The 12,952-nt window shown below is 43.3% G+C and overlaps 1 protein-coding gene across 2 annotated transcripts in view; it reads right to left on the bottom strand.

Annotated features, from left to right (window-relative positions):
* ARL5A (ADP ribosylation factor like GTPase 5A) overlaps positions 1-6,780 on the bottom strand; it is a 33,119-nt gene extending 26,339 nt beyond the window's left edge. Inside the window, exons 1-2 of one of the 2 annotated variants that reach the window (XM_063933543.1) lie at positions 6,533-6,779; positions 3,785-3,845 (exon numbers count right to left, since the gene is read on the bottom strand). In XM_063933543.1, coding sequence (XP_063789613.1) covers positions 3,785-3,845; positions 6,533-6,578 — 107 coding nt within the window. In that variant the 5' untranslated portion in view covers positions 6,579-6,779. Of the gene's footprint in view, positions 1-3,784; positions 3,846-6,532 lie in introns of both variants that reach the window. The other variant, XM_063933544.1, reaches the window with a different exon arrangement.
* Between the last annotated feature and the right edge of the window lie 6,172 nt (positions 6,781-12,952).

Here is a 12,952-nt window from a genome sequence, read left to right as displayed (position 1 = left end):
AAACGGCGAGGGGGATACGTCTCGAATTCCAATTTGTACCCCTGAAATATTACCTGAAGGATCCAGGGGTCTACTTGCGAGTGAGCCCACTGCGCACTGAAATTCATTGAGAACGGGACCCCACCGTGCCTGAACTTGTAAAGCCCTAGCGTCATACTGAGGGCTTGGCAGAGGCGGAAAAGAGTTTCTGTTCCTTGGAACTGGCTGATCTCTGCAGCCATTTTCCTCTCCCTCTGTCACGAGCAGAAAAGAGGAACCCTTTTGTCCGCTTGCCAACCAGGCCTGCGCCTGATAATACGGCGTCTTATTTTGAGAGGCGACCTGGGGTACATCCCCTCTTTTAAGGCAATACTTCCAAATGCCGTTTGGAATCCGCATCACCTGACCACTTTACTGGTATAATTGGACAACGCACTTATACTTGATGCCAGTCGGCAAATATTCCGCTGTGCATCATGCATATATAGAAATGCATCTTTTAATTGCTCTATAGGCAATAATATACTGTCCTTATCTAGGATATCATATTTCCAGTCAGGGAATCCGACCACGCCAACCCAGCACTGCACATCCAGGCTGAGGCGATTGCTGGTCGCAGTATAACACCAGTATGTGTGTAAATACATTTTAGGATACCCTCCTGCTTTCTATAAGCAGGATCCTTAAGGGCGGCCATCTCAAGAGAGGGTAGAGCCCTTGTTCTTACAAGCGTGTGAGCGCCTTATCCCCCCTAGGGGGTGTTTCCCAACGCACCCTAACCTCTGGCGGGAAAAGGTATACTGCCAATAACTTTTTAGAAATTATCAATTGTTATCGGGGGGAAACCCACGCATTTTATTTCTCAGATTCAGGAAAACTACAGGAAGTTTTTCCTCACCAACATAATACCCCTTTTTTTTGGTGGTATTCATATTATCAGAAAGTGTAAACTTTTTTCATTGTCTCAATCATGCAATGTGTGGCCCTATTTGGAAATCACGGTCGTCTCTTCACCGTCGACACAGGAGTCAGTATCCGTGTCGGCGTCTGTATCTGAGGTAACGGGCGCTTTAGAGACCCTATATGAGACGTCTGGACATGCACAAGCTGAGTAGCCGGCTGTCTCATGTCAACCACTGTCTTTTATACAAAGCTGACACTGTCACGCAATTTCCACAGTACATCCACTCAGGTGTCGACCCCCCAGGGGGTGACAACACTATTACAGACACTCTACTCCGTCTCCTCATCATTTTTCTCCTCATACATGTCGACACAAACGTACCGACACACAGCACACACACAGGGAATGCTCTGATAGAGGACAGGACCCCACTAGCCCTTTGGGGAGACAGAGGGAGAGTTTGCCAGCACACACCAGAGCGCTATATATATATATACAGGGATAACCTTATATAAGTGTTTTTCCCTTTATAGCTGCTGTATTGTTTATACTGCGCCTAATTTGTGCCCCCCTCTCTTTTTTAACCCCTTTCTGTAGTGTAGTGACTGCAGGGGAGAGCCAGGGAGCTTCCCTCCAACTGAGCTGTGAGGGAAAATGGCGCCAGTGTGCTGAGGAGATAAGGACGCCGAGAAAGGGGCGGAGCCTATCATCCGTTTTCTTGTATGTTTTGGCAGGGGTTAAATGCATCCATATAGCCCAGGAGTTATATGTGATGCATTTATTTTAGCCATAAAAGGTTTTCTAACGATTTATTGCGTCTCAGGGCGCTGCCCCCCCAGCGCCCTGCACCCTCAGTGACCGGAGTGTGAAGTGTGCTGAGAGCAATGGCGCACAGCTGCGGTGCTGTGCGCCTACCTTTATCTGAAGACAGGAAAGTCTTCTGCCGCCGATTTTTCCGGACCTCTTCGCTCTTCTGGCTCTGTAAGGGGGCCGGCGGCGCGGCTCCGGTGACCCATCCAGGCTGAACCTGTGATCGTCCCTCTGGAGCTAATGTCCAGTAGCCTAAGAAGCCCAATCCACTCTGCACGCAGGTGAGTTCGCTTCTTCTCCCCTTAGTCCCTCGATGCAGTGAGCCTGTTGCCAGCAGGTCTCACTGAAAATAATAAACCTAAACTAAAACTTTCACAAAGAGCTCAGGAGAGCCCCTAGTGTGCACCCTTCTCGTCGGGCACAGAAATCTAACTGAGGCTTGGAGGAGGGTCATAGGGGGAGGAGCCAGTGCACACCAGGTGATCCTAAAGCTTTCTTTAGATGTGCCCTGTCTCCTGCGGAGCCGCTATTCCCCATGGTCCTTACGGAGTTCCCAGCATCCACTAGGACGTCAGAGAAACTACAGGTAGTTTTTTCACACTCCACATAATACCCTTTTTTGTGGTACTTGTAGTATCAGAAATATGTAACACCTCCTTCATTGCCCTTAACAAGTAACGTGTGGCCCTAAAGGAAAATACGTTTGTTTCTTCACCGTCGACACTGGAGTCAGTGTCCGTGTCTGTGTCGACCGACTGAGGTAAAAGGACGTTTTAACGCCCCTGACGGTGTTTGAGACGCCTGGACAGGTACTAATTGGTTTGCCGGCCGTCTCATGTCGTCAACCGACCTTGCAGCGTGTTGACATTATCACGTAATTCCTTAAATAAGCCATCCATTCCGGTGTTGACTCCCTAGAGAGTGACATCACCATTACAGGCAATTGCTCCGCCTCCTCACCAACATCGTCCTCATACATGTCGACACACACGTACCGACACACAGCACACACACAGGGAATGCTCTGATAGAGGACAGGACCCCACTAGCCCTTTGGGGAGACAGAGGGAGAGTTTGCCAGCACACACCAAAAACGCTATAATTATACAGGGACAACCTTTATATAAGTGTTTTTCCCTTATAGCATTTTAATATATATAGTCATATCGCCAAATAAGTGCCCCCCCTCTCTGTTTTAACCCTGTTTCTGTAGTGCAGTGCAGGGGAGAGCCTGGGAGCCTTCCCACCAGCATTTCTGTGAGGGAAAATGGCGCTGTGTGCTGAGGAGAATAGGCCCCGCCCCCTTTTCGGCGGGCTTCTTCTCCCGTTTTTCTGAGACCTGGCAGGGGTTAAATACATCCATATAGCCCCCAGGGGCTATATGTGATGTATTTTTAGCCAGAATAAGGTACTATCATTGCTGTCCAGGGCGCCCCCCCCAGCGCCCTGCACCCTCAGTGACCGCTGCTATGAAGTGTGCTGACAACAATGGCGCACAGCTGCAGTGCTGTGCGCTACCTTATGAAGACTGAAAAGTCTTCTGCCGCCGGTTTCTGGACCTCTTCACTTTTCGGCATCTGCAAGGGGGTCGGCGGCGCGGCTCCGGGACGAACCCCAGGGTGAGACCTGTGTTCCGACTCCCTCTGGAGCTAATGGTGTCCAGTAGCCTAAGAAGCCAATCCATCCTGCACGCAGGTGAGTTCACTTCTCTCCCCTAAGTCCCTTGATGCAGTGAGCCTGTTGCCAGCAGGACTCACTGAAAATAAAAAACCTAACAAAACTTTTACTCTAAGCAGCTCTTTAGGAGAGCCACCTAGATTGCACCCTTCTCGGCCGGGCACAAAAATCTAACTGAGGCTTGGAGGAGGGTCATAGGGGGAGGAGCCAGTGCACACCACCTGATCCTAAAGCTTTTACTTTTGTGCCCTGTCTCCTGCGGAGCCGCTATTCCCCATGGTCCTGACGGAGTCCCCAGCATCCACTAGGACGTCAGAGAAATATTAATACCAACAACAATAAAGTCCCTCATCTGTTTAATCTTCTATCTCCAGTACAAACATGAACATGTAATGTATAAATGACAGTACTTACAACTGGTATAATATTGTTGTTTTTCCAGCATTATCCAGTCCCACAATAATAACTTTGTGTTCTGAAATACAGGATTATAGAAATAATGTAACACAACAAAACACATTTGACTGGTATACATATATACGACATTCAGCAGCCTGCAGCAATCCTCATTTTATGGGGCCCTCTGTTGGGAGCCCCAGACTGGACCACCCCCTGGCGGTGTTTTTTCTCTTGTGCATTAAGATTTGTCTTTACTATTTCTTTCTGCAACTGACACTGGTGAGAGAGGGAAATTATACACCAAGGCGGAACTCTACAAACAAATGCCTGTGACAGCCAGCCTGACAGCCAATCAAATCCGCAGTCATGCATCTATCGTTACACAGAAGTGACCACAGAGCTTCTCAGACTCGATAATATAATCATAATACTGCGAGATATAAGGGCTTTCCTGCTCCATGCTCTACTCCAACAGGCTGATACACAGCTTCTGGGCCAAGTAAAGATATTTATTAATGAGTCTACACACTAGAAGAAATTAAATATAAACGTATCCCCTTATTTACTGTAAGAAAGCAAAAGTCTGTGTATATGTAATTCCTATTCTATTTCTAACAGAAGAGGAAATGTGTTGACGTGAAGACGGAATTATAATGAATGGCCATCGTTTTTTCTTGTTGTTTACCGTATATGAAATTATGTGTCTGTTACTGTATGGTTGACCACACAATTGAAAATTAACTTATTAGTAACAATAATGTTTCAGCACTAGTACAAATCAATTATTATATATACATTGGATCCGGCACTCTGCCTGCTGTATGAACCACAAATTTTTGCTCTAGTGCCCTCCTAGGGAATCGAAACCTCCAATTACAGCAACTACACCTGTGTCCTGAAGAAGGGGTATCAGACCACGAAACATTGATAATAAACTATCAAATTCCAGACCCACCCACATAACCTTCAGTGCATCCCTATCTAATTACATCCTCTCTGTACAGTACACATAACATCACATATCTTGTCTTTCTTTACTCTCACACCCTCCTGACACTTGTCCATCATACAACCCATTAAGAACCTAGCAATCTGGTGGACCATTATGCAATAGATAGCATCTATCCTTGTGTATCTATGCCTATTTCCCTATGGATTGTAAGCTTGCGAGCAGGGCATTCCTACCTCTATGTCTGTCTGTTTTTACCCAGTTTTGTTCTATTACTGTTGCTCTAATTGTAAAGCGCAACGGAATATGCTGCGCTATATAAGAAACTGTTAATAAATAAACAAACACCGATTGATTTTGCCCTTAAAAATGAGTATATGCCCTCCTCACTGATTTGGTGCAGGTGGCTAGAGTGACCACTATATACTGTGCTATAACTGAATTGTAGTGATGGGTCACCAATGTGTTCTCACAATAAAACCTAAGAAATAGGTCACATTCTACAATTGCAGACTGCAGTGCTTTGTACGGAGCTCACAAGAATCCATCCAGTTTATTTTAACGTGGTTTTTAGGTAACTCACAAGCAGATAGGTTAGAATCGCATTTAATACTTGTGAGTGCTAACTTTCCACTAGGAGGTAGCGGCCTATATTAATGTTTAATCCATGTCATGTAGAGGTAATTGTTCTGATCAGTATTGTGGAAGGAATTACAAAAGCAACTCCACAATCCACATTGATTCACAAGGCAGCAATTTTAGGTATTTATACCGATTTCTAGGATACTCTTACTACCCTTCTAATGAAGATATATCATTATCTTTACAGAACACAAGCATTAATCCTGGTCACGTACAATGTACTATACTGCACTACTCCTGCAGCATAGGATCTGTGTTGGCAGGTGAGACAGTGAATATGTTGGGAACACTGGAAACGCAAGGACTGGGTAAGCTCATGTAACAAATGGACACGTATCAGGACTGTGGCATATTTACTGGAATAAGGTCACCTTGAAGTATTATTTACAAGTATGAAGCAGACAGGTGCTCTTCAATTCAAAGCTATAGGATCCCTAGGCAACATTCTTGTTACATGCATGCATTAATCCAACATTATGGATTACAATATACTTATGTAATATTTGTATATTAACAAGTACTAATAAACTGCCTCTATTACTGAGGCTGCCATAGAGGTACAGTATGATTCTTGCAGCACCCAGCAGGAGGACAACACGCAGCCAGTCACACAGCACCACATCAGCCAAATCGCAGCTGTGTGAGAGAGCGCTTAGATATTCAATGAGCTTATATAATGAATATATAAGCGCTAAGCGTGGGTGGAATATATGACCCATGGAGTTATTACCCAAAATGTCTGCACAAACCCTGCAATAGGCTTACTGGTGCTCTCTAGGTTTCTGTTGTTATTAATTATATTTGCATGGTTTTCTATTTTCTGTAATACCAATTGCTTGTACAATGTACTGGAGAAAAGCGCTATATAGATAAAATTATTATTATTACTACTTTTTTTATATTATTATTATTATTATTATTATTATTATTATTATTATTATTATTATTATTATTACTACTACTACATAGACACACATTAACAGAAGCAACTCTGCCATGTAGACAATACCACTAAATAGAAGCCTCTGGCTATATGTCTACAGTGCAGCTGGCTGGGCATGATGGGACTTATAGTTAAGTGAAAGCTGTCACACCACAGGATACCTAATCTTCCATTAAATGACTTCCCCACCCAGCTGTTATGAGAGCAGGGCAAGGCAGGGACCTCTTACCCTGGTGGCTGAACAACCTCCATATCTTGGCGAATAAGATTCCCATCCTAGAAGGAGCTCCTGCCTGTAGACTAGGGCCAGCTCCTCCCCGGACACATCTCAGTCACACGACACCTCTCAGCCCAGCCGTGCCCATGGCAAGCCAGTAACTGATATCCCGACTTTTCCTTCTGTCACACAGTCCGGCGCACTGCTGATGACGTTCATACAGAGACTAGAGTCTATGTGTGCAGCCCTCCCCGCTCCTTGCTCACTCAGTAACCGAGATACCCACAGCTAAGTCCTGTGTATCCGCTACAGGATTCATTTTACCGTCGTCGATTCCATAAAGTTTTGTATATATTGGTCTTCAATAAAATGGCCGCCGCGAAGAACTTATAACTGTATGAATAGAGACATAATTTTATATCGAGTTTATAGCTCGGAGCTGAATTTATCATAATTAAAATATAGAAACATTCATTGTCAAGGTACTGGGGGAGGTATGTGGATAATGTCGGCAGCTAAAGCTTCTTTTCACACTCATGATGTGATATTCTTGCTTTATACTTGGAACAGAATACTTTCTGTCTTTTATTTTCTGCGTGTCCCTAGGTAGAGCGGCAGACATTTTGGCGAAGCCCAGCTCATTCATTCGTCATGGGTAGATTATTCCTCAGCCATAGTGCGTATGACTGGTCACGTCACTGACTGGTCACGTCACTGTTTAATAGCTATAATGTTGTGATTAGGTTGTAAAGGTCATACTGAGTTTCCATTACACACACACACACACACACACACACACACACACACACACACACACACACACACACACACACACACCACTTCTTCTTTTTCTTCTTATTATTGTTATTATAACAATTTTAGTAGTTGATGTTTTCATGCCTGAATTAATCAAATGTATTTCAAAATAGCTTCCTGAAAATATTATTGTCTGATTTTGTTCCCAGCTCAGTGGCGCACACAGGGGAGGTTTCCGAGCACCCAGAAACTCCCCCTCCACCCAAAAAAAAAATGTATTTTTTTTTTTTGCTTAATGAGTATTATTAATGGCTGTCTAGTGTCCTCTGCAGCCTGCTGTCTTCCTGGTGGCACTTGTAAGTGCTTAATAAAAGTTGACTTTATTTTAATTATAGTACATATATATCCATGTGCATACATATATACAAATGTATATACATACATATTACACACACACACGATATATATACATGCGTATATATACGTGTACTGTATGTATATATATATATATATATATATACGAAAGGGAGTCTGGCACTCCAAATGACAGAAATAACTGCGGCCGGTGCCCTCACATGTATGATAAGACGTAGAGGAACGGCGTGCGGCACTCAGCCCAAAAGACCACAGCAAAGAGTCAAGTGTGCATAACAACGTTTCAATGCATCCGCATTGTCGTCAGGTAAACCTGACGACAATGCGGATGCATTGAAACGTTGTTATGCACACTTGACTCTTTGCTGTGGTCTTTTGGGCTGAGTGCCGCACGCCGTTCCTCTATATATATATATATATATATATATATATATATATATATGCATGTTTAATATGCTATGTGTATATATATATATATGTGTGTATATAGACGTTATGGTAAGAACTTATCGTTGATAACGTGATTTCTCTTATGTCCACAGGTATCCACAGGATAACATTGGGATATGGTTGAGCGACAGCGGAAATGGCACCAACACGGTCACGAGCTTTCTGGCCTCCCAGGATGCATCGGGGCCTCACCATATAGTCCCACCCACTGACTCAGTCAGATCAGTTCTTTCCACAGCGATTTAGGCAGGAGCATCAGGTAGAGACCTGTTTAGGCGATAAGAACACACATGCACACCCTTCCATACAAGAAGGAAGAGGTTTAGTGATTGTCTAGATCCTCTAATCAGGTGCGTCAGGGTGGGATCCCTGTGGATACCTGTGGACATAAGAGAAATCACGTTATCAACGGTAAGTTCTTACCATAACGTCTATTTCTCTGGCTGGGTCCACAGGATTATCCACAGGATAACATTGGGATTCCCAAAGCCAATTTTAGTGGTGGGGACGCTCCTGATTACACAGGAGGACCTTTCGCCCGAAGTCTGCGTCATGAGAGGCAAAAGTATCCATGGCATAATGTCTGATGTATGTGTTTATGGAAGACCATGTGGCTGCTTTATATATCTGTTCTGCTGAAGCACCCTGTTGTGCTGCCCATGAAGGACCTACCTTACGTGTAGAGTGTGCAGAGACATTAGCCGGAGTAGGGAGATCTGCATGAGAATAAGCTTCTGATATTACCATTCGGAGCCATCTCGCCAGCATCTGTTTACTAGCAGGCCATCCTCTTCTATGGAATCCGTAGAGGATGAAGAGAGAATCTGTTTTCCTGATGGCACTAGTACGATCTATGTAGATTCTTAAAGCTCGGACTACGTCCAGCGACGCTTCTCCCGCAGATAGTCCCGGTACCTGAAAAGCTGAGACTACAATCTCTTCATTCAGGTGAAACTTTGAAACCACCTTTGGAAGATAACCAGATCTCGTTTTGAGAACTACTCTGTCTAGAATAAAACTTAGGAAAGGAGACTTACACGATAACGCTCCTAAATCTGACACTCTTCTGGCTGACGCCATTGCCAGTAGAAAAAGCACTTTAGCCGTTAACCATTTAAGATCTGCTCTCTTAAGTGGTTCAAACGGAGGACCCTGGAGGAATTTAAGAACTAAATTCAAATCGCAAGGAGCTGCAGAAGGAACAAATGGAGGTTGAATATGTACAGCTCCCTGAAAGAAAGTACGTACATCCAGTAATTCAGCAATCTTTTGCTGAAACCATACAGTCAATGCTGATACTTGAACTCTCAAGGAAGCAACTTTCAAACCCTTATCCAATCCTGCTTGAAGAAAATCCAAAATCCTGGATACTTTAAAAGATCTTGGATTCAAATTTTTTTCCAGTACACCAATGAATATAGGCTTGCCATATTCTATGATACACACGAGCTGAAGAAGGCTTTCTTGCTCTGAGCATAGTTTGGATTACTTGTTTCGAAAATCCTCTCGCTTCTAAGATAGAGGTTTCAACAGCCACGCCATCAAAGACAGGCGATCCAGATGACTGTGGCAACAAGGACCCTGCTTTAGCAGATCTAGACGTTGAGGGAGCAGTATCGGTGCTTCCACGGACATTCTTAGCAGATCTGTTTACCAATGCCTTCTTTGCCAAGCTGGAGCTATTAGAATTATTGCTCCCTTCGCTTGCTTTATTTTTCTCACTACTCTGGGTAACAGAGATATTGGAGGGAACAGATATGCCAGATGAAATTTCCATTCCACTAACATTGCGTCTACAAGGACCGCTCCTGGGTCCCTTGTTCTCGATCCGTACCTTGAAACTTTGTTGTTTAGACGAGACGCCATGAGGTCTATCTCTGGTAGACCCCATCTGTTCACTAGTGTCTGAAACACTTCTTGGTGTAATGCCCATTCGGTTTACTGAATGGTGTGTCGACTGAGAAAATCCGCTTCCCAGTTCAGAACACCTGGGACAAACACTGCTGACAATGCTGGGAGATAGAGCTCTGCCCATCTTAGAATGGGAGTTACTTCCTCCATCAGTCTCCTGCTGTGAGTTCCTCCTTGATGATTGAGGTACGCTACTGCTGTCGCATTGTCTGAGCGAATCTGGACCGGTCTTCCTTGCAGACTGTCCTTTGCCTGAACTAGAGCCAAGTAAATGGCCCTTATTTCCAACAGATTTATCGGCAGGCGACTTTCCCTTGCGGTCCATTTTCCCTGGAACCAAAGGCTTCTGAGTACCGCACCCCAGCCTTGCAGGCTGGCATCTGTTGTCAGGACCTGCCATTCTTTTATCCCTTGTTTAAATGGTCTGTCTGTAGCCACCATGCTAGAGACCTTTTTACGTTTACTGGAAACTTTATCATCTGCTTTTTTATCGTCTGATGATTTCCGTTCCATTTGGTCAGAATAAGGTGCTGCAATGGTCTGGAGTGGAATTGCGCATATTCCACCATGTCGAAGGTTGATACCATCAGACCCAACAGTCGCATTGCTGCATGGACTGACATTGTCTGGGTGTGCAACGCTTCCTGAGCCATGACCTGCACCTTGACTATCTTTTTCTCTGGTAAGAGAACTTTCTGTAGGTCTGAATCCAATATGGCCCCCAAATGAACCATCCGCTGTGACGGATTGAGAGACGACTTTTCCCAATTTATGAGCCACCCGTGTCTCTGTAAACAAACTATTGTCTGTTGAAGATGGCTCAAAAATAAATCTTGCGAATGTGCTAAGATTAACAGGTCGTCGAGGTATGGGAATATTCTTATCCCCTGTTTGCACAGAAAAAGCTGCCATAACCACCATGATCTTGGTAAACACCCTGGGTGCTGTTGCTAGCCCGAAGGGCAAGGCTTGGAACTGAAAATGTTCCTGGAGGATGGCAAACCTGAGGTAACATTGATGAGACAGTGCTATAGGCACATGTAGGTAAGCATCCCGTACATCCAGAGATACCATGTAATCTCCCGGTTCCAAGGCCAACATTATGGAGCGTAACGTCTCCATGTGGAACTTCAGGATCCAAATGTATTTGTTTAACATTTTTAGATTGAGAATTGGTTGATATGACCCATTTGGCTTCTGGATCAGAAATAGATTGGAGTTTAACCCCTGTCCCCTTTGTGATGGAGGTACTGGGACAATCACACCAGACTGCAGTAATTTTTGAAAAATGGTTTGTCAGTTCCGCACTAGCTGTGTACAGTAAAGCCACATTGAAATATAGAAAAATCTGAAAATAACCAATATAAACGGTGCCAATATTCAAATCCTTTAAAAGCACCTTGTTTATTGGTGGTGCTCCCAAAAAACTTTTGTAGATTAACTACATAAAAAGGAGACAAGACAAAAGAAATCCTTTTCGGGAGCACTCTTAATTGAAAATAGTAATGATAATTAATCAATATATGGTGAAGTGATATGATGATGAATAATCTAAAACTTAACTTTTATTTTATTCCATTAAAATATCGACCTGTATGGTCCAAACATATTAAATATCTATTAATCAAAATAGAAGAGAAAAAGAGGTGAAATATAGATTAGATGAGTGAGAGTAAGCAGATTAGAACTGCCCCACCAGTGTTTTCACATGAAGATATAAGTGATCATCTTAGTGATATCCACAGTGCCTGGTATTCCTAAGTGGTCCCCCTTCAAAGTACTAACCAGGTCTATCCTATCGGCTTCCGAGATAGAAGATCGGGCTACTCTCAGGATAGTACGACCTTGAATAATGAAGATGACATATGAAGGAAGAGAGAACCCACTTCTGCTGTCTGTACTCTGCCTGCTATACGTCACTGGATAACTTGGCCCCAGGCTTTTCCAGATGAGAGAGTGTTGGAAAAGAGAACCTTCACCAGTTTTAATAGGGGAAGATCATGAATTGGTTGATCTAACTCCCCTTAGGATCAAGGCAGAAGGAAGAAGGAGCACTTCTGCTTTCTGTTGTGATAGCCAAGTGTACGCTGGGAAGGGCAGAACCCGAGCCAGCACGGCTATCAGCCAGATGAGAGAGTGCTAAGAAGAGATAAAGCTCTGATAAATAATCCGAAATGTAAATTTGTTTGAACTAATTCATTCAAATAACATTCAAAATATTGTAGAGAAACTCCTCTTATTCTCCTATGCCAAAGTGCATAAGAATTATATAGTGATTTTCATATACAGGAAATCAATTAATATTCACACACTTTTTCTGATTAAATTATATCCTAAGCATTTATCAATCAATATATGCTGGTAATACAGATGAGACATTTAGGCAGAGGTGGCAACTTGTGGTGATCATGCAAATTCATAAATATCTAGAGTACCTTAAATTATAAATAGTTGTTGGCAGGAAGGTCCTAATCTCTCACATAAAGGTATAAATATACAAAGAAACAGTATACAGATGTGGATAAATCCACAGGGAACCAGCGCTCAAACCCTATTTGTAGTGGTGAATGATACGGTTATAAAGTGAAACTAAAATCAATAATGAAAAAGCAGGTAATATACTTAAGGTTGTTTATTCTAAGATGCTGAGATACTTTCTTTCCCAACAGGTATAAATTCGGTTTAAAAGTCAATCAGTGATTGGGGCACGCTCCTGGTTTGAGCTTAAATTCTGAAGTGCAAGGTTCAATTGAAAGAACAAATGCTGTAATCTTTGTAAAGTCGAAAAAAAGAAAAAGAAAAATGCCACAAAAAAATATTAATGATAATATGTACTAAAGTCCAAACGGTTTACAAGTCTATACAGACAGCGGCGTCCCGCTAATCTGTGCTCTGAAGTGAAGGATTCTCTTGTGAAGTGATGAACAGTTGACAGCGGTA

Source organism: Pseudophryne corroboree, chromosome 7, assembly GCF_028390025.1.
Source record: "Pseudophryne corroboree isolate aPseCor3 chromosome 7, aPseCor3.hap2, whole genome shotgun sequence".
Taxonomy (NCBI): Eukaryota; Metazoa; Chordata; class Amphibia; order Anura; family Myobatrachidae; genus Pseudophryne; species Pseudophryne corroboree.
Note: the sequence above shows the minus strand (reverse complement) of the source record. Positions and strands in the feature narration are given on the sequence as shown.